This window comes from Mustela lutreola, chromosome 9 (assembly GCF_030435805.1).
Source record: "Mustela lutreola isolate mMusLut2 chromosome 9, mMusLut2.pri, whole genome shotgun sequence".
Lineage (NCBI taxonomy): Eukaryota > Metazoa > Chordata > Mammalia > Carnivora > Mustelidae > Mustela > Mustela lutreola.
This window is the reverse complement of record NC_081298.1, coordinates 92,871,323-92,897,740: the sequence shown is the minus strand read 5'-3', so window position 1 is coordinate 92,897,740 and position 26,418 is coordinate 92,871,323. Positions and strand designations below refer to the sequence as shown.

The window sequence follows — 26,418 nt, the reverse complement described above, 5'->3', positions numbered from 1 at the left end:
ATAATCGGCATAATGAAGTCTAATATCAGTAGAAGCTTGGGAAGTGTTTGCTTATTTGTTTGTTTCAAGAAAAGTTATGTCACCAAATTTTTTCTTTTCCCCACCTTATAAAAAAGCAACTGGGAATCCTCCCCACTGTTACAGACGATCGGGGAGAAGAAGGGGCCTGCCTCCACCCCTAGGCCCCAAACTCTAAATTGTGGCTCTTGACTTTGGCTGCCCAGTGGAATCATCTGGGAGCTTTAGAAACACTCATAACAGGCCTTACTCCCATGGATAGTAACGTAGTTGGTCTAGAGTATGGTCTGGATGGACCTCAGGATTTTTTCAAGCTCCCCAGGCAATTCTAGTGGACAGCCAAAGTGGATGTCCCTAGGGAAACCTTCATGGTGGCTCTCAACTCTGGCTTCATCAGAATTGCTTTTGGCTTTTTTCAAAACACCTGTTTGCCAAGAGATTTTGATCTTGGGTAAGGCCCAAGGATCTGGATCATGGGTGATTCTGCCTCCTAGCTGCACCTGGGCTGCTTGGGGCAAAGATCCACTCTTCTCAGTGCTCTCCAAGGCCATGACCTGGAGTCTCGCCTGTTAGGCAGCAACCGTGTGCCTCGCTGGGCAAGTTTTTGTTCATGAGCACGTTGGGCTCCCTAATTCAGGGAGACTGAGATGTGAGTTTTTACAGCTGTGACACTGGGCGACAGAGACATTCTTGTTGACATGAAGACTTTCCCACCGGGCTAGGACCCCTGCCAGTATTGAGGCCACACTGGTTGTAAAGTGCCCAGCACACAAACGGGGAATGTTCCTCTGAAAGGAAGCATATGGAAAGTCAGCAGAAGGTGGTGACCCAGCCCAGAGGGTTTTCTTTCTCATTGAGTTAAGATGGCACTGTTTGGAGGAAACCGTGGCGACTTGCCACGCCTACAGCAAGGATACCTCTTTAGGGGGCAGTGAACAATCCGTCTTTCTTCTGGCACCGAGGTTTGTGGGCTTGTCATGAAATCACTACCCCAGAGTGTCTTCCACACCGATCTGCATTACCCTAGTAATGCAGATAGTAACCAGCCTTCCTGGTTGAGATCGTTAGTTTTTAAACCCTGAGAAGCCCCCAGGCCCCCATTACCTCATCTGTAAAGAAGGTAAACAGCCACCCTGAGCTCACATGTGCCTGTGATTGTTGGAATTAAAAGAGATCAATTCATATAGGAGTTTGGCAATAAATGGTATGTGCTGTAATTAGAGCTTGGATGCCACACTTTTGTTTAAATAGAATTTCTTGGAGTCCCCCGTGTTGATGGATTAAGTCCATAAGATTCACAGAACCAAGTGCCTGGGGAGATGTTAGAACCCTCCTCTCCCAGGGCCTGCAGGTCAGGGTAGGAACGCTTCAGAAATGGGAGTGCTTACCTTCTATAGCCTAGACCTTTCACAAACAAGCACATAGACCCTCACCGCACTGCCCAGGGAGGAAGCAGCCCGGACACTGGGCTATGCAAGAACCCAGACTCTGGGCTGAGCAGACCTGAGTGTGAATTTCTCCTTTCCCTAGCAGGGCAGCACAGGTCAATGACTTGATTTTTTCTGGGCAAGGATTAAAAGGCAGAACGTATGTCAAATGTACAGTAACCCTTAACAGAAAAGCAAAGGCCTGAATTCAAACTAAAAAATACCTTTAAGTAAAGCATATAACAAGCGGGCTGTGGGATAAAGAGCCCCAGTGAAAGCCTCCCACTAAACAGTGCTGAAGACAAGCCTGTGCGCTCTGGAATCCCAGGTGAAACCTTAAGCAACAGTTTTTGCAGCATCTCCTGTGTGTCCTAAATCTTAAACTATACTGTACCTGTTCCTTTCACATTAAAATGATTAATATTTTTTAAGATTTTATTTATTTATTTATTTGACAGACAGAGATCACAAGCAGAGAGGCAGGCAGAGAGAGAGGGAGGAGGAAGCAAGCTCCCTGCTAAGCAGAGAGCCCAGTGCAGGGCTCGATCCCAGGACCCCAGGATCATGACCTGAGCCGAAGGCAGAAGCTTTAACCCACTGAACCACTCAGGCGCCCCTAAAATGATTAAATTTTTGTAAACATTGAGTGAAACCTATGCTCCAGAAAAATACACTGTGTTTATCTCGTGGCTCCAAGTTATCCCTCTGGCATCTGGGGTCTGGCAGCCCAGGAGCACAGGCTTAGGGCAACCACAAAGGTAATGCCCCTGACACAGGAGCAGGCAACAGGGACCCTTAATCCCCTTTCCTTTCTCCTTGTTCTTCAAAGGCCTTTTAATCTAAATGTGAAGGTGACTGACTGGCTATTTCATCAAAAGGTAGACGCCTTTAAAAAGAAAAAAAAAAGTTTATCTAATCATTGCCGTGTCTTGGGGGAAAAAACAAGAACTTTAAATCCAGTGTGTGATGTTTGGTGCAAGGCTGCTCTTGGGGAAGTCCCTGTGGGAAGAGAGCTTCCCCTCCGAGAAGACAGTGGTGATCAAACATTTTCTTTACAATCACAAAGTCATCCGGGCAGTGGGACCTGTGCATAAGCGAAGTGTCTTCTGTTGAGCAAACTCATATGCTTGGAGGGGGGAGAATGCCTGCATCAGAAAATGACCGTCCCTTCCTTATGGCTGGAACCAGTCCTGGGGAACATCCTACAAGAACCACTTGTGGCGGCCCAGGATGGTTGGGGGAGGAGGGGGCTGTGAGCAACATCAGCCTTCTGAGGGAAGAGGCTGTTAAGTGAAAGAGATTTTGGATATTAGTAATACCAGTAATATCACCTTGGTATAGGCAGTGACCTTCACAGGCCACAGGGCACGTTCAAGGGCATGACCTCTTTTGTGCCCTTACCGATCTCCAGTGGACGAGGCCAAGTGTCACTGGAAATGAGAAGCCGACTGGTGGCTTCCCAGGTCCTGCATTTACTAGAAGGTGGCACTGGCCCCTACCTCAGGAGGAACACTGTGTGCTGCGCCCCTCCCCACAGTAAATGCTCATAGAGCTAATTAAATTTGATGAAGATAATCAAAAAGCAGACCACAGCCTGTGTCTGGTTTGGTGTGTTTTCTTTCTCTTATCATCGAATTCTGAATACATACACTTAGTTTAAAAATAACCTGGGTTTTTATGAACTGCCAAAATGAACTTGGTGTCCTAAACACATGTGCTGCCCTCTTTGTCCCCAGCATCTGACCTAGTGCATTACAGTGAGGTGCTTCCTCACATCAGCAAGCTGATTAGTGGCCCCTTGTCCTCCTACCAAGAGGTGCCCACACGGGGAAGGAGGAGCGAGTTTTCAGACACCTTGGCCTTGAGTTGCAGAGGCTGGAGGGGCTCCTTGGGACTCTCCCTACAGCTTTGGGACCCTCTGGCCCAGCCTTCCCTGGGAGCGGGAGGAAGGTTGGGGGAACCAGAGCACTGTCAGAAGAACATGCTGACGTTCCTTTCTTCCGCAGCTGCCATTCTGGGTATGTGGGTGCGCGGTGTGAGCATGCCGACCTCCTGGCCGTGGTGGCCGCCAGCCAGAAGAAGCAGGCCATCACCGCCTTGGTGGTGGTCTCCATCGTGGCCCTGGCTGTCCTCATCATCGCATGTGTGCTGATACAGTAAGTGTTTGTCACCCCTGAAGTCCGGACTTCCTCCCCGAGCCATCAGTCCCATGGCCAGACGACACGGCCACCTGGGCATGGTTTACTGCTGGGGTGTCTGACTGGTGTCAGCAGAGCCGAGAGGAATTTCGGTCATGGCCACCCGCGGTCAAGGGCACCCATCCTGGGAGGGTCCCCAGTGGGGGCTCTGTACGCTGTTGGAAGCCAGCGGGGAAGCAGAGGTTCATCTGCTCTCTGCCTGCTGTTGGGTTTGGAGCCTCCAGAGTGATGATGGGCATGTGCGGGCATTCCAGAGCAAACTAGAAGTGACTCCCAGCTTCCAGTGGCAAGCGGCAGAGGAGTTTCCTCTCTGCCAAAGACACTTTGCAAATCCCAGAGCCATGTTGGAGGTCTCAGTTGCTCTTTGGACAGGCTGATGGCAGCCCTTCCCCCTTCTCCACTCCTCTGCCCTTTCTCGTCTTCCAAAACTCATCTTGCATCTTCCAGAAAGCCTTCCTGAGCCCTAGCCCAAGGGAGACCCTTTTCTTGGGCTTATTTGCTTGCCCATATCTCCCAACTGGACTGCTCCACAGACAGAGTTCCCTAGTGCTGTAGTCACAGCATCTGGGCAGATGTGGTCCCTGGAAATGTCTAGAGACCTCTAATTCACAGAGCAGGTCCTCTAAGAAAGTATACAGAGTCGGTGATGCATAAGGCATTCCCAGAAGGGCTAAAGGCTCCCAGTCAGCTTGATGTAGATTCACTCAGGATGGAGACAGTGGGGGATGGGCCATTCTGGTGAGGGCTGGAGGAAGCCGCTGTGTGTTAATGAAGGAGGCCAGACAGGAGCCCTCTGAGGCTGTCCGCAGTCTGGACAAAAAATAAGGAGTCTCTGTCCTGTTTGGTTATTGGTTTGCCACTGTTGAGGCAACATACACACCTCCGGCTCTGGTGACAAACTGATGTCCCATAGAGCCCCACGCTGTTGACGGGAGCCGGTCCAAGCCAGCATTAAAGGGTGAGGGATGAGGTTGAACTGAGCTGGCCTTTCCTTCCTCTTCAAGCCGAACATGCTCTACTCCCACCTGTCTTGGAAAAGGTGGTGGACGAGCAGCCCTAGCTCATGCTGTAACATAGCCCAGACTCTCCTGTGCACGAGGGCAGTTCTTGTGGTCGTCAGGCTGTATGTACTCACCTGTCAGGTCCACTATCCTCTATTTCTGTGGCCAGGAGGGTCCCAGAGCCTCAGGATGCCCCTGTGAGCTTCTCCAGAGGGATTTAAAAGCTAATTTTGATGCCTGGATGGCCTCTCTCATTCCCAGGGAGGAAGCCAGTCTCACCTCCCCTCTTTTTCTTTCTTTTTTTTTTTTTTTTAAGATTTTTATTTATTTATTTATTTATTTGACAGACAGACACCACAAGTAGACAGTGAGGCAGGCAGAGAGGAGGAGGAAGCAGGCACCCCACTGAATAGAGAGTCCGACGTGGGGCTCAATCCCAGGACCCTGAGATCATGACCTGAGCTGAAGGCAGAGGCTTTAACCCCTGAGCCACCCAGGCGCCCCTCCCTTCCCCTCTGTCTTGTCCCAGCCCATCCTTGCTAGAGACCAGTCCAGAATCCCTGAGCCAGACACTAAGCCCTTACCCCAGCCAGGCCACTGGGTGCCTGCGCCTGGGGCCCTCCTGAGTTGGAGAGTTGGTTGGGACCAGCCTATTCTGTGCCAGAGGTACTTGGAGGCCTTAGTCACACTGCCCTGGAACGCTCCTTGCTAGGAAGTGGCTGGGATAAGCCCACTGCTAGCCGACTGCAAAAGACAACCTCTAGTGATGGATGGATCTGGAATCGGGTCCTCTAGATCCCTCCAGATCTGGGACTCTGCAGCTCAGCAGGGCGCCATGCAGAGGCAGACTGCTCTGGCCACCCAGGACAGAAGTGTGTTGGGCAGGAAGGTCTCAGGCTCCTTCTTGGCTCTGCTGCTCAAAGGTTCGGGGGCCCTGGCGGCCTTCCCAGGATAGTGCCCAGAGAGAGGGGCTGGGGATCATGAAATGCCACCAGGCCCCAAGGGGGCAACACAGCAACAGGTTTGTTTTCTCTTTTGTTTCTGGGCCCATGTCCACGAGGAGACCCTGCCCATCCCCAGTGAAGATGCACGAATTAGGCACAGGTCAAGGTTAGAATGAGGAGAAACAAAGTCCTCTGTGATATCCCATGCAAAAGAGCTCTGAGTGTCTCTGCATCATCAGTGTCTTCCTCAGTGCTTTCTTCTGCCCTTCTTTTGGGTTCCCTGGTTCTCTCTTCATGTGAACTCTGCACACTGTTCACTCCCGTGCACAGAGTGGGGCAGGAGCACTCAGAAACCTGGGGCTCCAGGGCTCCGGGTAACACGCATTCACCAAGAGGTTGGGTTTGCCACAGCTAGAAAATGGTAGTCCACAGAAAGATTCAAAGCTGTGGCGATTTGCAACTCATTCTCTCATTCTTCCCACGGGTCTGTTCAGCCCATCCTTGTTCCTTGCTTTGCTGCTGGCAAGGACGTGAGGGATGCTTCCCCCACACACACCCTCACAGCCCCGCCAGCCCGCAGTGGCTGCCTTGTCCCAGCACTGACCACCCTTCTGAGGGCTTCCCCACCTGCTGCATTGCCCCGAGAGCCAGGAGCAGAGCTGTGCTCGCAGAGCTGGTCCTTGAGGGCCAAACAGGTGCCTTTGTTGCCAGCCAGCATCTGTCCCAAAAGCCACCACCCTGCAGGGTGCTCAGCCCCTGGCTATGTGCAGCTGGCCCTCTGGAGGCCCCGGTGGGAAGGTCGCTGCAGAGCCCAGAGCCACCCAGCAGGCTCTTCCCATGACCGCTGCACCAGCTGGGCCCGCCTGCCCTAGGCTCCTGCCCAGCCCATGTTCTCTGTCCACAGCTGCTGCCAGGTCCGAAAACACTGTGAGTGGTGCCAGGCTCTCATCTGCCGGCACGAGAAGCCCAGCGCCCTGCTGAAGGGAAGGACTGCTTGCTGCCACTCTGAAACAGGTAAGGGGCTGTCGCGACGAGGGGCCTCTCTCCCTTGGGAGACACGAGTGGATGGAGAGGGGACCACCACCTTCTCCAGGGCAGGGCAGACGTTCTTAGAGGGTGATGCAGGAAGAGGGAGAAAAGGAAGAGGGTTTTGATCCACCCCAAGTCAGGTTGAGTTTATCCTAAGGTACGTTTCACTCAGAAAAAAGCTCTTTTATCTTCATTAGTCTGTGTGGCCTCTGACAAGTTGGTTGGCCTCTCTGAGCCTCCGTTTTCTTATTTAAAAGTTGTGCAAATTGGATGAGTGCTGATGTAAAGGACTGAGCAGAGTGTATCACAAACTGTGGACACAACGGATGTTCGCTCTCTTTCCCTTGAGCAGGTCCCTTCCCCTCTCCCATCGGTGAAATGAGGGATTTGGCCTACAGCTCTCAGACCACTGTTTAGCTCTGGGCTCTTGTGATCTTTAAGCTTACCATTGCTTCGTGAGTATTTTCACTGACATCCACGAAGAATACTGGGCATCCGGAAGTGGGACCAAACCTGCTTCTCAGGAGTCCTCACCTGGGTATGACCAACTCGGGGCTCATGGAGGCAAATGGCTCCTTTATCCAGACAAGCCCTGGAGAGTCACCCATCAACAAGGTTTTCTGAAATGCTCTTGTGACCAGTCAAGCCCATCAAAAACCTGAAGTTCCTTTTCAGGAAGTAGTGGAACAGGAGACCGTCACCGCAGGCTACTTCCTTTTCGGGAAGTAGTGGAACAGGAGACCGTCACCGCAGGCTAACACCAAGGGTGACCTTCTCTAGTCAGCAGCTTCCATTCCAGAAGCTCACGGTTGCAGAGAGTAGGAAGAAGGGCGGCTGGGAAGCTGGAGCACCGACATGTCCATTAAACCTCTTGGCGATCTGCCCTGGCAGGCACCGAAGGCCCAGGAGCACTTTATTTGTTCTTCAGGAGCCGTAGTAATTGTGCATGAGCAGTTCTTGTCAGCTAGGAGGCCCACAGCTCTTAAGGATGCTAATCTATTCATCCTTCTAACGGCCTTAAGAGGAGGAGGATTTGTGAGTGGTGCGGGTAAACTGAGTCTGCCAAAGGTCTGCTTGGGTCCAACCATCAGTCCACGAGGGAACTAGGATAAGAACCAGGGCCTCTGAAGGCCCCCGCACCCCTCTCTCCTGCTGCCTCCAAGGACCATCCACTGAGCTAAGGAAGTTTTTAGATTGTTGTTTGGCACCAATAGAAAAACAGTTGAAATCTTTTCAGAAAATTTATAGTAGATTTTGTGCCATTTGTGCTCACCTCAGGAGAGCTATTTAAGGTAGAGGAAGTTTCTTATTAATGTTCCTTCTCTGCCCGCATTTGGGAGGACATTATCTTTGCACCGCAGAAGGGTCTGGCCTTCCAGAGATGGCCACTGAGACTGAAGGCCGCTCCTGGAGATGACGTGTACCTCTCCAGCTCCCGAGGAGCCACGGGAGGGAAAAGGGCAGGAGGATGTCCAGGCTGAACTGGACTCTAGAGCTGCCTCCCATGCGCCATAGAGAATGCCTCAGAGCCCCACCCATTGAGGAACAAATGGGTCCAATCTTAGATGGCCTGAGGGGAAGCCCTTCTGCCACCCAGAGTCCTGGACCAGCTCACGAGCTGCCCACCAGGCCACCCCTTCCAGGGGAGCTGTCCCCAAGCTGGGCGGACTCTCCTCACAGCACGCTGTATCCCCATTCTCTGCTACTGTGACTCACTTCACATTCAGTCAGCCTTGCCTTTGGTCCCAGAAGCACAGTTTCAGAAGCTGCTACCCCTGAGGTTGAACCAGAGGAATCTGGGCTTGGGCCTGTCTGCCCAAGAGAACCTGGTGACCTTGGCTGATGCATCTCCAAGTTTCTGTCCCGAGCTTGTTTTCCTAGCACAGCTGGGGGGCTGGCCCGCAGCACTTAACTTGTTTCTCCTTCCTTCCAGTGGTCTGAAGAGCCCAGAGGGAGTTTGGCCAGATAGACTGTGGCAGCCTGAGGAAGAAAGGACTTCTTCAGGACCAGCTGGCTTCCTACTCTGCCAGCAATCACCTGTGCAGCCTTTTTGTCTTTTGTGGGCCTTCCTTCACAACTCTGTCAAGAACTCTGTCTGCTTGGGGTTATTTGGTGTGACCTAGAGAAGAAATCAGTGGATCACGGTTTCAAGACTGGTCAAAAAAGAATTGCAAAGGGGTGGACTTCTGGTTGACATAGCTAAGGTGTGTGCGTCTGCCGGCCTCGGAGCCCAGAGACATGTTGTGGTCTTCTGCCAGTCGCCGAGGCCAGGCTGTGTTTCTTTTCCATGGGCCCGTCTCCCCACAACAGTATCCATCCTCCTCAACACCAGAGATTGCTGTCGTTGAGTTTTTTCTCATCCGTTTATTGGAGAAGAAGGTGGAAAAGGATAACTATTGGTTACGGGAAGATGCCAAATGTCAGAGGAGCCATGTATGTCCTCTGCCCCCGAGCCCCTCGGCCAAGCCCAACATCTTCCACAGACACACGATGCCGAGGACCTTCCCAAGTCGTCAGCAGCCTCGGAGATCATTTCTTATTTATGAGATGGATGATGGTTTCATTTTTAATCTCTTAAGTCAATGTAAAAAGCATAAAACCTTTTCAGACTTCTACACGAATGATGTATGTAATGCTGGCTGAAAAGTTAGCTGACTGATTACAACCGTCTGGCCCCTTTGGGACAGCTAAGGCTTGGGAAGAGCCCCCCGGGGGTGCAGAATTGGAAACAGAGGAGGAGTTGCTGATGAGAGCGAAGACTGGGGCTCACAGGTCTTGCATTTAAGACACAAAGCAAGGAAGGGCCCCCAGATACATTCCAGTAGAAAAGCTAGCCAGTCCAGCAGCAAAGATTTGTAGCTTTGTGGGGAGAGAGGAGAGAGTGCCTGTGTGTGCCTCTCCTCGGGACGAACACAGGACTGCCCAGCTCCACGATTAGACAGATTAACTTCCTAGTGTTCCCTCCATGTATTTAGAAATAGAGCACAAGCGGAGAGCCACAGGCCTTCCGGGCCACATCCACGAAAAGGGGACTGGTCATTTACTTTCCATGTTGCTGTTTGGTTTATTTGTGGATTTATTTTTAAAAGGAGAAATTTAACCTTCCTATTTATTTTCTAGCATTAGGAGAAATGTCCCCGTGATTTTTTTCTTTTTTTCTCTTTTTCATTCAGGATGCTGGTTTTATTAACAAAAACTCTAACAAGTCACCTCTACCAGGATGGGTCTTGCTTTCCCCTTAGAGAAGGAGAAATGTTTTCATGGGCCTCTGGGTGTGTTCTGACCTCCTGGGCTTGCCTGTGGGAAACACTGGTTCCCTCCAGCTAAACAGCAGAGAGCTCACCCCCAGACATTTTCATTAAAAACGGTACACAGAATAACAGTGAAATAGTATGTGAAGTCCTTACGTAAGGGAACTCTGTATTCACTAATATTTGAAAAATGAAAGATCTCTACCTATTAGTGTGTCTGGCCCCACCCATCACGAAAGAGGCCTTTAAAATATAGCAAGTTGGCTTAAAATTTCTACCAGGTTATTTTGTCCTCCCTTAATTCTTCTTCCCCAATCTGTCCGTTTCGATGAATTTACTTGTTACAACTGAGACCATTATGTGCCGTGCGTCTTAGCTCTGGCACTCGGATGGGATGACGGAATGAAGAAGCAGTGAGGGCAGAAACGGGTTCTGCTCGCCTGCTGGCCCGCTACTGAGGCCTTTGACACAGCTTCCGGGCTGAAGCTTCCTTTCTCGCGCCCGTCCTCCAGCCGCGGGTAGGCACACGGAGGCCCACTTGTCGCATCTGGCTCAGAGACCCGTCCCACTGGCACGGGATTGCAGACACCCCAATTTTCGCTCTTTTCTCTCACCAGACCCTCCAGAAAGTCTGAGAGCCTGGCGAGAGAGACCAGGGGTGTAGTGTGTCTTTAGCTTCAGTCACATTCTGACTCTAGCACAATCTTTCCTCGGTCTTTTAGAGACTCTCTGAGGTCTGATTGCCTTTAGAGAAGAGGAACCCACGTGAGATGTTTTGTGGGGCTTTCGTCACCAGAGGGAGGGCAGGACCTGTGTTTGGTCTCCAAGAGCCCGAGAGGCTTTGCGGAGGTGTAAGAGAGGGATGAGAGCCTTCCAGGTTCCCTGCAGGGACGTCACCTCAGTGTCCGGGAAGGCTCTGGTCCTCGGCGCCCCTTTCCTCACGCCCGTGCAGTCACTTCGTGAACCGTGCGGGGAACGAGCAGCGTGCCTCCCTGTGCGTGGCTCCCGAGGCAGTTCTTGGCAAACCAGCAGGTCTGAAAAGAGTTAGCCACAGAGACTGGGTGAAGGCAGGCCTGGATGGACCTTTGTCCGTGCCCAGGAGAGGAGAACCTTGCTTCTTTGTAGTTTCTCTTTAAAAATCAGATGACCAGCAAACATTGGATTCCTGGGCCATTTCTTGGTATTGGTACATTTTGAGCTAGCTGTAAAAATGTCCCCTTTTGAGGTTAAAAATGCATCTTCAAATCCATCTTTATGGGTTCCCTGTGTTTCCTTGGCCTCGAGAAACCTGAGGATATGACTAGGGATTCCTTCCTGAGGCCTTTCCTGGTCCGCAGCCGCATGCCTGGGAGTGGGAAGCAAAGCAGCTTCCGGTGTCCATCTCAGGAGAAGCGAAACACCCCCATTAAAAAAAAAGAAGAGGGGGTGCTTGCAAATATTTTATGGAGCCTAGATTCGCCCACTGCTCTGCAGGCTGTGATGGGTCTAAGCATACCGGCCAGAAACCTTTTCTTCTAGATGGAAAGATAGACAACAGTCCACACTGATCTGGAAGATGGTTCCGACACACCTGAAATCAAGCAAGATCCGAGCTCGGCCGTTGTCTTCCCACAGAGGAGGCCGCACAGCCTCCCAGAGTCTATTTTCCTAAGAAGCGAGGAGGTGGGATTGGCACCTCAGCTGCCCATGCGTCGGGGATGTAGGAGGAGGTATGGTTCTAGAGCTTCCTGGGAATCTGTGCTCTGCAGGTGGAGAAGAAGGCGCCTCTTCAGGCCCGTCTTCCAGGGCTGGGTTGTCTCACTGCGCGTGGAGTCTCTTCTCCAGGCAATATTGGCAGAAATGGATCAACAAGGTTCCAGCACTACTCAGGAGACCCTGCCTGCCCTCTAGGATCTGGGCTTTGGTTTCTCCCAACCTGCTCGGCTAAGGAAGGGGGAGGATTCAAAAGCCCAGCACCCAAGGGGACATCACAGAAGGAAGACGAACACATACAGTTGTTTTCAGTGTGGGAACATGAGACCTGTCCTCTCCAGCCACTGATTTTACCAAGCTCTTGGAAAGATCTAGGGGTGAACAACACACAGTACTGAAAAGCAGCCCCTCTTCCTAGGGTAGTAACTTACTGAAGTATTCAACTTTCCATTATCTTTATGATAACAAACCTGAGGCTTTTTTTTTTTTTAGAACTTGTTACTCTGACTTCTGTATATGTTGCACTGAAAAGGTTAATATTTAATGTTTTAATTTATTTTGTGTGATAAGTTAATTTTGATTTCTGTAATGTGTTAATGTGATTAGCAGTTCTTTTCCTTAATATCGGAATTATACTTATTTAAAGAGTAGTGAGCAATATAAAATGTGGTTCTGTTTGTTTCAGTCATGTGCATTATTGTCCAGTTGTACCGTACCTTGTTTGGAAGGATGAAGGAATGAACTTTTTTTTTTCCCCCTAAATCAAGACTGGAGCTTTTCTTTCATGAGAGTGGCATGTTACTGAAAAGCAAATTAAGAATCTTCTCCATGCATGCAAGTGATGAGGAAAAATTAGATGCTCTTTTGCAAAATGTGGGAATCCTCAAATTCACCAGAGTTGATCCCTGTCTGCTTGAAGAAACCAAACCCTCCACAAAGTTCCCAATATATTAGCCTTTCATCTGCTAGGTGTCTGACAATACGCCAAATGATGCAGACGAAAGTATAAAACACACAGTCCCCGCCCCCGAAAGGAACTGAGATTTGGCTGAGAGACTGACCTGCAAAAACTAATTCTGGACCAGTTGCAGACAACACGCAAAGGAAGCCTGAATTATAAGGTAGAGAGCCTGAATTATAAGCCTGAATTCCCTACATTGCCCTGCCTCCTTCCTGTGGTTCTCCAGGTGTGCTCCCCAGACCAGCCGCCCCATCTCAGGAATGCAAATTTTCAGGCCCCTCCCCCAGACTATTAAAATCCAGAGGTGTCCCACGCCCCCTCCACCTTCTAGGTGCTTCCAATACATGCTCAAGTCAGAGAACCACTGTACTCTAGGACTCAGCAAAAGACACGTTAGTGAGGGCGGGGGACGCAGCTTTTAGGAAAAGCTTTATAGAGGTTTTGCAGAGGAAATGAAACACTGCAGTTTGCCCCTTAGGTGTTCAGAGTTAATGGATATCAGAATGTACAGTCATAACTTAAGGCCTGCATTTATTTGGAATTTCTCTGCTTAACCTAGTGGAAGAGAAAAAGCAGACCTGTCCACCCCACCCCATCCCACCCCACCCTCAGTCACTCACCCTGCTCCCTGCTGCCCAGTTTCTCACTGTAGGAAACTTTCTACAGCTGTCAGCCCAGTTCTTACAAGCCTCGGTGCCCTTGAATCCCCATGGCTAAGGCCCCTGCCCTGCTAACCCATGTGCGGACCTCACGTGTGCGACCTAGGAGGAGCTCATGCAGATGCAGCAGAGAGCAAAATAGTGGCAGGACAGCATGAGCTCTTGGTTCCAGGGGATGCTCAGCTTCCAGAGCAAGGGCAAGCCCACAGAACGTGTTGTCCAAGCTGCAGAGGGCTTGGCATCTACCTGGCCTGCAGGAAAATGAAAACCTAGGCAATTCCTTGTCCCAAGTGCGCTGGCCTGGCAGCTGTCCCCCAATAGAGCCTTTCCCCACCTCCTAGGAGAAGGAGGGAGAGACCTGCTCCCCGTACTTGGTGTTCCCTCCTGCCCCTTGACCCTATTCCTTCTCCAGGGACCTCTCCAGGCCTCGTTTCTAACCCACGAGATTTTTTTCTTGTCCTGCTCCTTCTCCTCCCTGAGTTCCAAGCCCTCTGCCAGGCCCCCCTCTGCCAGAGCCAGTATCAGGTGGCCACTTCTGGATCTAGCCAGGGGCCCGGGGTGTTGCGGGCAGGACACTCCCCAGGGAAAAACGCCGATGAACTTTGAGTCAAGCCAGACCAATCTCCCTCGTTTATCCAGGGAACTTGTGGTTGCCAGCTTGATTGCATGATCTGGACAGACGGGGCTCGACCTGTTGGAGGCTGTTGGCCCAAATTTCACACCCCAGTTCTACCTGGTCCCCGCATTACCCTGCCTCCTGCCTCTCCCCATTTTTGGGGTGTGTGTGACCTCACCTTGCCTCCTGCCAACTCTGAGCTCTTTACCCAGCAGCCCCCTGGAATTCCAGCACAGCATTCCCTCCTCCATCTTCTAAAATTCCCTTTTCCACATTTTCTCTCTGCACTTGCTACTTGGGAAGACCCTGAGGTTTCCGTCCCAGCCTTCTATCTTCAAAAATAGACAGCGATGTGTCTGTGGACACGCAACCTGGGGCTAGCAACGCCTTTTCCACCAAGCCAGTGTCTCCCACCCTAGATTAGTCAAACTGTAGAATCCGCCGTCGGGGTGGCACTTGGCATCTGTTCAAAATCTCTCCTGGAGATTCTGATCCAATCCCTACTGCCTTCTAAATACATGACGCCCCAGGGAGCGGACAGCACAGGCGAGGTCTGATGTCTGGAGCTGCCAGTGCCTGGTCCCTACCCGGGGCATCCCCCACCCCCTGCCCCCAGCCGTGCTTCCGTACCCCATATATCCGGAAGGTGGGAGCCCCTGGGAAGCATGGCCCCTTGGACTTCCTTTCAGCCGGGATCATCTAGGGCAAAGAAGTGAGAAAACTCCTATGGGAACCGGAGTCTGTAAGGAGCACCATGTGACTAGTGCTTGCCCAAGTGGGCAGTGGCTTTTCAGGAACCAAATTTTGCAACTGAGAATGAAAACATGGTGACATTTATGCCGGAAGGGAAACAGGAGAGAGAGAAGGGAAAAGCAAAAATAAAAAAATAAAAAATAAATTTAAAAAAAAAAAAAAAAAAAAAGCAGGGGTGGTGTGGGGAGCCTCTCTCCAGGGACATTTACTCCTATGGAAGCTTCAGGCCCTGATGGGCAGCTGTACTGGTGCCTTAGGACCACAGGCTGCCCTGTGCCACGAAGTCCTCCGGTGCAAGTCCCCGTCCTGCAGGGGAGCCCCTCACAGGAGGTCAGGGGAGTGGAGTTGAGAGCGGGACAAAGGAACAGCTCCACTAGCTGGAGCTGGGCTGCCTTGCATGTTCCAGAAAGGGAATCCTCCGATCTGGAAATGTGACCTCCCCTAAGGGCTGTGCTGGGAGGAGCCAGCATCATTTAAATCCTGTCCCATCAGAACAGAGGAAGTGGCATGACTCTCCCACCTGTCTTTGGTCTCAAAGGAAACCCCTGCAACAGAGCAAACCAGAGTGCAAGGGTACTGGACCCCTGTGGTGGAAGGAGGCCCTGGGAGCAAAGACCCGGGTTCGTTGCAGGCCTGCTTCTTGCTGGTTGTGAGACCCTGGGGTGTTCCTGTGCCCCCAGTGCCCATCTGTCTCGCTCCTGCCTCTCTAGCTGAGGGAGCTGTTGAGATGAAGTTTACAGATTCCCACTTGCTCAGCCCAATTTTTGGATTAAAAAAAAAATCTAGGGCACCTGGGTGGCTCAGTGGGTTGGGCCGCTGCCTTCGGCTCAGGTCATGATCCCGGGGTCCTGGGATCAAGTCCCGCGTCGGGCTCTCTGCTCAGCGGGGAGCCTGCGTCTCTCTCTCTCTCTCTCTGCCTGCCTCTCCATCTACTTGTGATTTCTCTCTGTCAAATAAATAGAGAAATGGAATCTTTGAAGAAAAAAAAAAATCTAGTGTGATCCTAAATGCCACTAATATATCGTCCAGTTCAAAGGGGACTCTGGTTTCTGATCCTCTGCCTCCCTTCAGTTCAAGGTAGAAGAAGGCACGGGGAGAGGGACACGTCATGAGAAATATTTCCAGAGACCCACTGGCAAATGGGGCCCCAATTATAGGGTTGTGCTCCCTGTTTACGACCTTTAGACATGGTAAAGGACCCAGAGGAGTGAGGAACCTGCCCTTGGACATAGGATGTTGTGCAGTGTGGCTTCAAGGAGCAGAGTCAGAGGCAAAAGTGTTGATTTCTGCTCAATAGAGGGTCTTTTTTTCCAGAGCCTCCTCCTAGGCTAAGGGACTCCCTGACAACCAAAACCATTGAGCAGAGACCAGGTGACCACCAGTGCACAGAGGGTCCCCTGATGGACTAGACCTTGTGCTGCAAGACCTCTGGGGTTCAGTCCACCTCCAGCACTCTAACCACAGTGTCCTGTCCAAGGGTCTGTAGGCTACAAGCACTCCAAGGCTCCACTTCCTTTAGTCTCCTTCTGGAAGAATCTGTGAGCCCAGACTTGAGCCTCCATCCTGCCCTTGTCCTGCTGTGGGTCCTGTGGCCTTCCAGGGCTTCCTGGTAATGCAGGGCCATCCCTGCCCAACCCCTTCCAACCCACCTGCTGGCGTTCGAACCTGTGGCTTCACCATCCTTAGGAGGGGCCCCATAGAGGGACCACAGCCCAAATGAGTCTCAGGAGAGGGCCTTTCCTGGCTCTCTCTATCCCTAAATGACTAGGTGTGCTGCTGACTTGCCCTCTCAGATCCACAGTCCACCCCGTGCCCCTGTGTACAGCCCACCCAGGGCCCCTCTCACCCCCACGGTTTCCGGTCTGGCCACTGGGTGGCCCCAGGGGAGAGCTGAGATGTTTCATCCGCACTCGCTCCTTGCTGCACAGGATCCACACCCCAGGGCTGGGCCCTGAGCACACACTTCATTCACACCACTACCTCCCCTCGTCCCTTCTGTGCAGGGGCTGGTGATGGCTTCCCACGGACACTCTGCCTGTCTTTCCCCCTGCTCGCTCTTTAATTTCCAAGAATGCTTAACCAGGGGCAAGAATTTCAAATGCTTCCAGGAGTGATGCTGGGACTGCTTGGTGGCAGCATGAACGGCAGAGTCGGGGACCTGGGGTGGGAGGCGGCCCTTGTGAAGAGCAGGAGGGCCCAGAGCTCTGCAGAAGGGAGCGCCACGCCTCCCCTCCAGCTCCTGGACATCCAGCGCAGTGGCCAGGTTTTCTTTTTCTTTTTCTTTTTCCATAATATACCTCTATTTCTAAGTGTGGCTCAAGTGTCTAAACCATGCTGTGGCCCCACCAAACTCTGTCCGCAGGTCACCATCCGTCCGCAGCCTCCCCTCCCAAGCTGCCTGCTTGTCTCGGACTCTGCCGGGCTTTTTCAGGCTTCTCTGCCGGCGCGGTTCTCCTTGCTGGAAATGACTCTTTTCTGCTTCTCTGTTGGAGCATGCTTCTGTTCCTTCTAGAATAGAAGGCTCACACCTCACGTTCTCTCTAAGGCCTGCCCAGAGGCCCTATACAGAGTCCTCCCGTTATGCACACTTCTGTCCCATAGCCTACCGCCTCCCCTAGTTGTCTTGTGCCCTGGGTTGTGAGCTTCTCAAGGTCAAGAACCTCTGTCCTCTCTGTCTTTATACCCAAGCATTTAGCCTGATGTCTGAGACATGGAAGGTAATGCAGTAACAATTTGAGTAACAAAATCATAGGCTCTATTGATGGACCCAGGCATGTTTCCTGAGGCCCAGGATTGATGTCATATGGGACCACTGGGTCCTGCTGGGCCAGGCAATTAAATGAAGGCACTTGGCGTTGACTGGTATAGTCAGACGCCTCACAGGTCAAAAGGTCCTTGTGACCCTTCCTGCTTCCCTCTCTACCCTGCGAAGCTTTACTTCTTGACAAAAATGTATTACACGCTCTGACCAGTGGTTAACCATGAACTTTGTCACAGCCCTGCTCGGTTTGACAGGAATATTTTGTTTTCCTCTTTTTCCTTCCACATCTTTATTAGAGTATAATTAACATATAATATTATGTAAGTTTAAGGTGTATGGTGTGATAATTTGATACATGTATTTATTGCAAAATGATTACCACAATGAAGTTAGTTAATACCTCCATCCCCTCACATAATGACCATTCTGTGTGTATGTAGTAAGAACATTGAAGATCTCATCCATGAGTAACTTTCCAGTATACGATACCCTACTGTGAACTATGGTCACCATGTTGTCTATAGGACCCCCAGGACTTACTCCCCTTATAACTGGATGTTTGTACCTTTTGACCAACATGTCCCCATCTCCGCTACCGCCGCTCTTTGCAACCACCACTCCACTCTCTGTTGCTCTGAGTTCAGCTTTTTTAGATTTCATATAGAAGAGAACTCGTATAATATTTACCTTTCCCTATCTGACTTATTTCACTTAGCATAATTCTCTCAAGGCCCATCCACATTGTCTCAAATGTCTTTGGGCAACTTACCTGATAAGAGATAAAACCTGGCTCTGGGTGGCTCAGTGGGTTAAGCCGCTGCCTTCGGCTCAGGTCATGATCTCAGGGTCCTGGGATCGAGGCCCGCATTGGGCTCTCTGCTCAGCAGGGAGCCTGCTTCTCTCTCTCTCTGCCTGCTTCTCTGCCTGCTTGTGATCTCTGTCTGTCAAATAAATAAATAAAATCTTTAAAAAAAAAAAAAAAAGAGATAAAACCTGGCTCATTTGCCTACACAAAAATCAGTTTTCTAGTAACGAAAGTGATGATCTGAAGTTCACTCTGATTTGAGGAGGTGAAGACTGAATTCCATGAATGAGCCCTCATCCTGGAAGTTGTGAGAATGACATTACTCAGTTGTCTTTCTTAATTAACACTGATGGTGTAGATGAAGAACTATGAGGAGTTTTTAAGATATGGCACTCTAAGACATCGGAGCGCCAGAGCTCTATAAGTCTTCCAATGATAGTCGCCCTCATTATTTTTTTTGTAACTGTGCGAACACTGTGTCTTTGTTTCAAAGTATCACAGTTGTTAACAGATACCTTTCAGGTATCTGTTATCACCACCAGGTAAAAGGTTCAAAACTAAATTCTGCCATCACATCATTAGAAAGAAAATAAGACCTACCTTTGAATTCTTGGTACAGAAGGAAATAAAATTGGAATTCATGTTCTACAAAAAAGGGAGTGAGGCACTAGGAGCAAAAAAAAATGTATAATTTTAAAATTTTCTTCTATTCAGTTCATATAACTCAAAACCAAAAAAACATATACCCCAATTTTAAAAATGGGCATAAGACAAAAAGAACAGAGATTTCTCCCAAGAAGACATACAGATGGCTAACAGACACATGAAAGATACTCAACATCACTCACCGTCAGGGAAATGCAAATCAAAACCACAATGATATATAACCCACACCTGTCAGAATGGCTAAAATCAAAAATACAAGAAACAACAGCATTGGTGAGGATGGGGAGGAAAAGAAACCCTCCTGCACTATTGGTGGGAATGCAAACTGGTGCAGCCACTCTGGAAAACAATATGGAGGTTCCTCAAAAGTTTGAAACTAGAACTAACACGTGATCCAGTAATTCTACTACTTGGTATTTACCCAAAGAATATGAAAATGCTAATTTGAAAAGATATATGTGCCCCTGTGTTTATTGCAGCATTATTTACAGTAGCCAAATTATGGAAGCAACCCAAGTATCCCTTGACTGATGAATGGATAAAGAGGCAGTCCACATATACAATGGAATAGTACTGAGCCATAAAAAGGAACGAAATCTTGCCATTTGCAACAACGTGGATGGAGCTAGAGAGTATTAGGCTAAGCAAAATAAGTCAGTCAGAGAAAGACAAATACCACGATTGCACTTATATGTGGAATTTAAGAAACAAAACAAATGAATAAAAAAAAAAGAGGCAAACCCAAAAACAGACTCTTAACTCTATAGAGAACAAACCAATGGTTGTCAGAGGAGAGGTGAGGGGATGGTTGAAATAGATGATGGAGATTAAGGAGTGTACTTGTGATGAGCACTGAGTAACGTATGGAATTGTTGAATCACTATATTGTACACCTGGAATTAATATAACATTGTATGTTAACCAAACTGGAATAAAAAAAAAAACTTTGAAAAAGTGTAAAAAAATAGTCTATTTATAAAAATTACTATATAATAAAATTTATGTTTTGTGTGTCTAAAATTTTTTTCTTCTATTCAGTTCTGTATTTAAAACAAAACTGCCAATACCACATATATTTATGCCACATTAGATGCTTCTCAGTTCAATAAAAATAAAATGTGATGATATTTAAGGCAGATTGGGGTGTCTGGGTGCCTTAGTTGGTTGGGTGACCAACTCTGAATTTCTGCTCAGGTCATGATGTCAGGGTCGTGAGGTCCAGCCCCGGGTCAGGTTCCGTGCCTGAAACAGAATCTGCTTGAGATTCTCGCTCTCTGTCTCCCTCTCCCTCTGCCCCTCCCCCTGCTCAGGCTCATGTGCATGGAAGCAGGCACATGTGCTCTCTCTCCCTCTTTCTCTCTCCCTCTCTCTCTCATAAATAAATGAATAAAATCTTTAAAAAAATATTTAAGACAGATTCCTTTCTTCTTCCAGGCTTGATTCATTCAAATGTGTTTCTCCCCTCATTCCTGCAGTCATTTTTAATTCCTTTTTCCTATGCTTGTGTAGAAATATACAAACATTTACATACAGAGATCTTTTCCACAAATGATTTACTATAAATATTAACTATCTAATTTGCTGTTTTTACATAATAATTCATCATGAACATCCCTCAAGTTCAATAGACTTCCTTCTAAATCATTCTTTCTAATGGTTATATAACAATTTATTCTATGGATATAGTACACTTTATTTAGCCATCTGGCTACTGGTAGACATTCCATTTGTTCTCAGTTCTTTGCTTCTAAAAACAATGTTATACATAAATTATACATAAATCTCTACATACTGGTACTTTCATTTTTCTAGGATGGAGTCACATACAGAAATGGCTGAGTCAAAAGGAATGTATGCATCCAGTTAAAGGTGTATGTGGCGATCTGTAATGGAAACTGACTAGCAGAGGCTTAAACAAACAAGGGTTTGTTTTTCTCACATAACAAACGTCTGGAGGTAAGTAATAATGGATATTGGTTAAAGAACCCAAGCCCTCCTATGTTTTTCTGTTCTGTTATCCTTTTTTTAATTAAAGATTTTATTTATTTATTTGACAGAGAGATCACAAATAGGCAGAGAGGCAGGCAGAGAGAGAGGAGGAAGCAGGCTCCCTGCTGAGCAGAGAGCCTGACAATGGGGCTCCATTCCAAGACCCTGGGATCATGACCCGAGCGAGCCGAAGGCAGAGGCTTAACCTACCAAGCCACCCAGGTGCCCCTCTGTCCTGCTATCCTAATCATCTTTGCATTTTGTTCTCACATTTGCTTCTTCGTGGTTACAAAGTGGCTGCCAAACTCCAGGCATCAGGCATGTTTATATTTAAGGTAAAGGGGGAATGGTAGCAACACTCACATTTGTATTTTATATAAGTAAAGCAAGCCAAAAGCCTTCCCAGAGATTTGTCAGCAGTCTTTCCTTTACATTTTCTTGACCAGAAGTGGGTTACATGACTACTGCTAGACTGGGAAATTAAGTAACTGGGGCGGGGGGGAGCAGCGGGGAACAGTATTGTCCTGGTGGTTTAAATCAATTACAATTTATCACCTTGCTTCCGTAAACAAAATTATGATTCTATTGGAAAGGAAGAAAAAAGCTGTGGCTATTGGGTAGGCAACTACCAGTGTCTACCATAGTATATGATTTATTTTAATAAATATTGCCAGGACAGTTTCCAAATAAATTGTAATAATTCACACTTCTTTCACAGAGTGAGTGTTCATTTTCTGTATCCTTATCAACCCCATATATGAAAACTTTTTGCACTTTTGCTGGTCTGATATATGAAAAAGTATATCAATGATGTTTTAATTTACATTTTCCTGACAATAAGATTGAGCATCTTGTCATATGATAATTAAAAATTTGAATAATAATTCAGAGAAGAGGAAATCCAAATGACCAATTATTTTTAATTGGCTTTTCTTTTCCTTATAACCTGTACAATTTTTTTTAAGATTTTATTTATTTATTTGAGAGAGAATGAGTGAGAGAGAGCATGAGAGAGGAGAAGGTTAGAGGGAGAAGCAGGCTCCTCAAGGAGCTGGGAGCCTGATGCGGGACTCGATCCTGGAAGTCCGGGATCATGACCTGAGCCGAAGGCAGTCACTCAACCAACTGAGCCACCCAGACGCCCCACAATTTTTTGTGTGATATTAACTATTTTTCTGTCATTTGTGTTACAAATACTTTCCCAAAATATTTATTGTCTTAAATTTATTTATGGTGTCTTCTGCCATGTTTAAAAAACTGTTATATATGTAGTCGATTTTGTCTACTTTTTTCTTAATTGGTTCTGGATTTCCTATCTTTTTTAAAAATATTTCCAAACTTGGGGCGCCTGGGTGGCTCAGTGGGTTAAGCCGCTGCCTTCGGCTCGGGTCATGATCTCAGGGTCCTGGGATCAAGTCCTGCATCGGCCTCTCTGCTCAGCAGGGAGCCTGCTTCCCCCTCTCTCTCTGCCTGCCTCTCTGCCTACTTGTGATCCCTCTGTCAAATGAATAAATAAAATCTTAAAAAAAAAAAAAAAAAAAGTTTGTTAAAAAAAAAAATAAAATAAATAAAATAAAATAAAAATATTTCCAAACTTTAAAATTTCCAAAACTCAGCTTTTCTTATGAAGTACTCTAAATTAGATATGCTTTTCTCTGTTAACATTTTGCATGCTTACAAAAAGTCTGGTCTCCTAAATAGGCACAATGAACAAATAAAATATTGATTTATAAATATTTGTACAATATTAAATATTAAAATTTAATATTATTTATATAATATTTGTACAATATTAAATTTTCTTTTTTTGAGGGAACATAGGGAGAAGTATTTTAGCACTTAGATATATCAATTATTACCAAAATAGTTTAACAAGCAACCACTTAGTTTTATCAAAATTAATTTTCCCTAAAATCACTGTCAATGTCATCAATATTTAACCATATTATTCTCTTTTTGTATTTTATAATTAAAGAGAGAGAAAGAGGGAGGGAGAGAAACTGCTGTCATACTAACTCAAAAAGCTTTAGACTGATCTGAGAAAGTGCCCCATTCCACATGGGGACATATAAGTCAGTAAGCAATTAATATACTTATGTTTATTATTAACAGGCTATTCAGGTATAGAACAAACACAAAACCAGTATTACTTGCATCTCAATGTGAAACATATACAGAGGATAAAATAGAATGCATAGAAGAGAGAGTTATAATAAAAGTTTTGTTCTAATAAAAGTTCCTATTTAAATAAGATGTGTATTTTCTTATAAAAATATTTTTAACTTTATGGAAATTCAGGAGTACTTTTGTTTGATATTTTAGTGCATTATTTCATTAAATGTGGGCTTTGAACACACACACAACAAAATTAATTTTCCCTGAAGTAGGCTCTGTTCCCAGGTACAGACAGTCCTTGCCTTGTACAGTAATGTCCATAAAAATGGTCATTCAAAGTAATCTTAATAATTGATGGGGAAATTATTGTTCTGTGACCTTTAAAATCTGTCAAAATATTAAAAACTCTTACTGTCAGTTATATGTGTAAAATAAAATGAAAAATTGTAAAAAGCACTAGTACACTGTAATCTAAAACATTAGAAACATGAAGAATTTGTGTTATTTCATTGCAAACAACTAATCGAGAGTAGTTGGAACGGTAATTGCCTTTTCTGTTACTTTATGACACTGAGTAAGCATCTTCTCTATACGATTGCAAATTGTCATATTCTTTTTACGTTTGGACCCGCTTCTGCTGTTTTATCAGCTGTACCTTCAATATTGTAAAATCACTCTGCAATTTCCTTTACCATGAATTTTTTTACTATCATTTCATCCTTTTCATCACACCCATTTTCCCATTTATGTTAGGGGTGCCTTCAGGAGGTTCCTCTAGCGGCATATTTTGGCTCAGCAGCAGCGTCAACCTTCCCACCATTGATTACTTCTACAACTCTATTTACGTTCAAGTCTCACTTCAGGAATTAATATTTTTTCATTTCTTCTCTACACTTTCATCTTTGTTGGCCAGTTCTTTTGGGGATCCATTTTTGTAAAATGTCACATGGGTGAGATGGAGACAACACACCCATGCTTTGTGGTCTGTGAATGAACTGAGTGATGGATGTGCAGTGACGAATCATTAGCAGAATTTGAGAGAAGTACCATGATTGGTCACTGATCGCGAAGCACCTCTGTTACATAATGATATGTGGACCCAACATCTAGCAGGGGTGTTTGTAGTTCGGGTAGCAACTCGCAGTATATACCATGGTAACTGACACTTCAACTCTGCTCAACTAGGACGGCCTTTACCTACTTGTTGATATTGACAGACAGGCTTAAAACTGACTGCTGAATAATAGCCCATTGAAGTTATGTCAAGTAGCGAATCTTAAAACACTTAAATGCAACATTAGTACATGCAGAGTGCATGCTGAGATGGGTTTCAATTTTTCATTATTCAGCAGTCAGCTTTACAATGTACCTTAGGGGGCGCCTGGGTGGCTCAGTGGGTTAAGCCTTGGGCTCAGGTCATGATCTCGGGGACCTGGGTGCAAGTCCTGCATCAGGCTCTCTGCTCAGCAGGGAGCCTGCTTCCCTCTATCTCCCTCTCTGCCTGTCTCTCTGTCTGCTTGTGATGTCTCTCTGTCAAATGAATAAATAAAATCTTAAAAATAATAATAATAAAATAAAATGTACCTTAGGATGACAGTTTTAGAAATACAGAAAGGACCTTTGAGGCACCTGGGTGACTCTGTCAGTTGGGGATCTGACTCTTGGTTTCAGCTCAGGTCGTGATCCTGAGGTAGTGGGATGGAGCCCCGCATTGGGCTTATAGTCAGTGGGGAGTCTGCATGAGATTTTCTCCCTCTCCCTCTGCCCCTCTCCTCGCTATCTCTCTCTCTCTAAGATAAATAAATAAAATCTTTTTTATAAACATATATTTTTTATATACATATATTTTTATCCCCAGGTCTGTGAATCACCAGGTTTACACACTTCACAGCACTCACCAAATCACATACCCTCCCCAATGTCCATAATCCCACCCCCTTCTCCCCAACCCCCTCCCCCCAGCAATTGCACTATTGGGTATTTACCCTAAAGATACAAATGTAGTGATCCAAAGGGACACATGCACCCGAATGTTTATAGCAGCAATGTCCACAATAGCCAAACTATGGAAAGAACCTAGATGTCCATCAACAGATGAATGGATCAAGAAGATGTGGTATATATACACAATAAAATCTTTTTTAAAAGAAATAGAGAAGATATCTTTAACGATCCCATAATTTGATACCAGAAATTATCCAACATTATGGATGATTTCTCCTCCTTGGGTTTCACTTTGCTCCTATAGTCACTTGAGGTCTCAGCAGCACTGAGAAATCCATTTGGGTGGAAGCCCAGGCAGGACAAGCATAGAAACATCGTGAACAGTCTTCATTGAGGCAGTCTCCGAGTCCATTCCACTGAAAATGAGGAGACCCTGGTGATCGCAGGCCTTGTTCTTCTCTGGTGTCACTTACCAGTCAGAACCAATTGTTGCCTTTTTTAGTGAGCCTACTTTTTTTCTCTTTTTCCAGCTTCTGAAGCAAATTCAGTTTGCTTTCATGGGTTTGAAAATTGTAATGACCACAAAGCTTTAGCACTTCTTCCAGCTGAATTAGGTTTTCTTCTCTGCTGTTCTTAGAATCAACATCCATACTGTCATTGATTATCTGTGTACATGTTGGACAAACTTTCCAGCCAAGTACAAACTGTCTTCCAAATTTTGCACTCAGAAAAGGGGCATCATTTAAGTCAATTACACGCAAAATTTGTTGGCTGTTTTTTTGTGTACGTTGAATGAGTCACAAAGACGACTTCTGCAAATCCTCACATCTGCCAGCGTACTGGGCTTCTTGTCTTGCTCAGGAAAGTCTTCCTTTTCTCCTTTAAGCTTAGAGCCTGAAAACGTATTATAAGACAGTGATAAAGCAATATAAGCAATGTAAGTTAAACATTTGCTCTACTTTGCAGTTAATTCCTATGAGCATGCTTTCATGGTCAGGTAACTAGGCATGTGATTAAGTCCGGGTCCCACCACTCTGGACTTTGGGCAGATTACTCAACTTCCCTGGGTCTCAGTTTCCTCATTATTAGGTTTAATACCCAATGCAGGTATTATAACTGGAAACTTGTACCTCTTAATCCCCTTCACCTATTTTTGCACAAATTTTCAGTCATAAGTAAGTGACAGAGATGAAAAGTAGAGCATAGGGGATATAGTTAATAATATTGTAACAGTGGTGTAGGGAGGCAGATGGTAGCTACACTTACCTTGGTGAGGATTGCATAAGCCACAGAATGCTCCAGTCACTGTGTTTGCTCCAGAAACTAATTTAACATTGTATGTCAACATACTTCAATAATAAACTTTTTAATTTAAAAATTTGTAATTAAAAATCCCAGAATAATTTTTTAAGATGTATCTATTTGAGAGAGAGAAAGAGGAAAAATGTGGGGGGGTAGGGATGGAAAGAGGGAGAGAGAGGAGGAGAGAGGCAGACGCCCTGCTGAGCACAGAGCCCGATGCAGGGCTCGATCTCACTACCCTGAGATTATGACCTGAGCCAAAATCAAGAGTCAGACACTTAACCTCC

General features: G+C 46.9%; 1 protein-coding gene and 1 pseudogene across 1 annotated transcript in view; one reads left to right on the top strand and one right to left on the bottom strand.

Moving 5' to 3' along the window:
* TGFA (transforming growth factor alpha) overlaps positions 1-12,345 on the top strand; it is a 105,988-nt gene extending 93,643 nt beyond the window's left edge. Inside the window, exons 4-6 of the mRNA XM_059187988.1 lie at positions 3,452-3,601; positions 6,493-6,602; positions 8,551-12,345. Coding sequence (XP_059043971.1) covers positions 3,452-3,601; positions 6,493-6,602; positions 8,551-8,558 — 268 coding nt within the window. The 3' untranslated portion in view covers positions 8,559-12,345. The remainder of the gene's footprint in view (positions 1-3,451; positions 3,602-6,492; positions 6,603-8,550) is intronic.
* Positions 12,346-23,781: 11,436 nt separating this feature from the next.
* On the bottom strand, positions 23,782-26,112 carry LOC131808397 (ARL14 effector protein-like; annotated as a pseudogene).
* Positions 26,113-26,418: the final 306 nt, after the last annotated feature.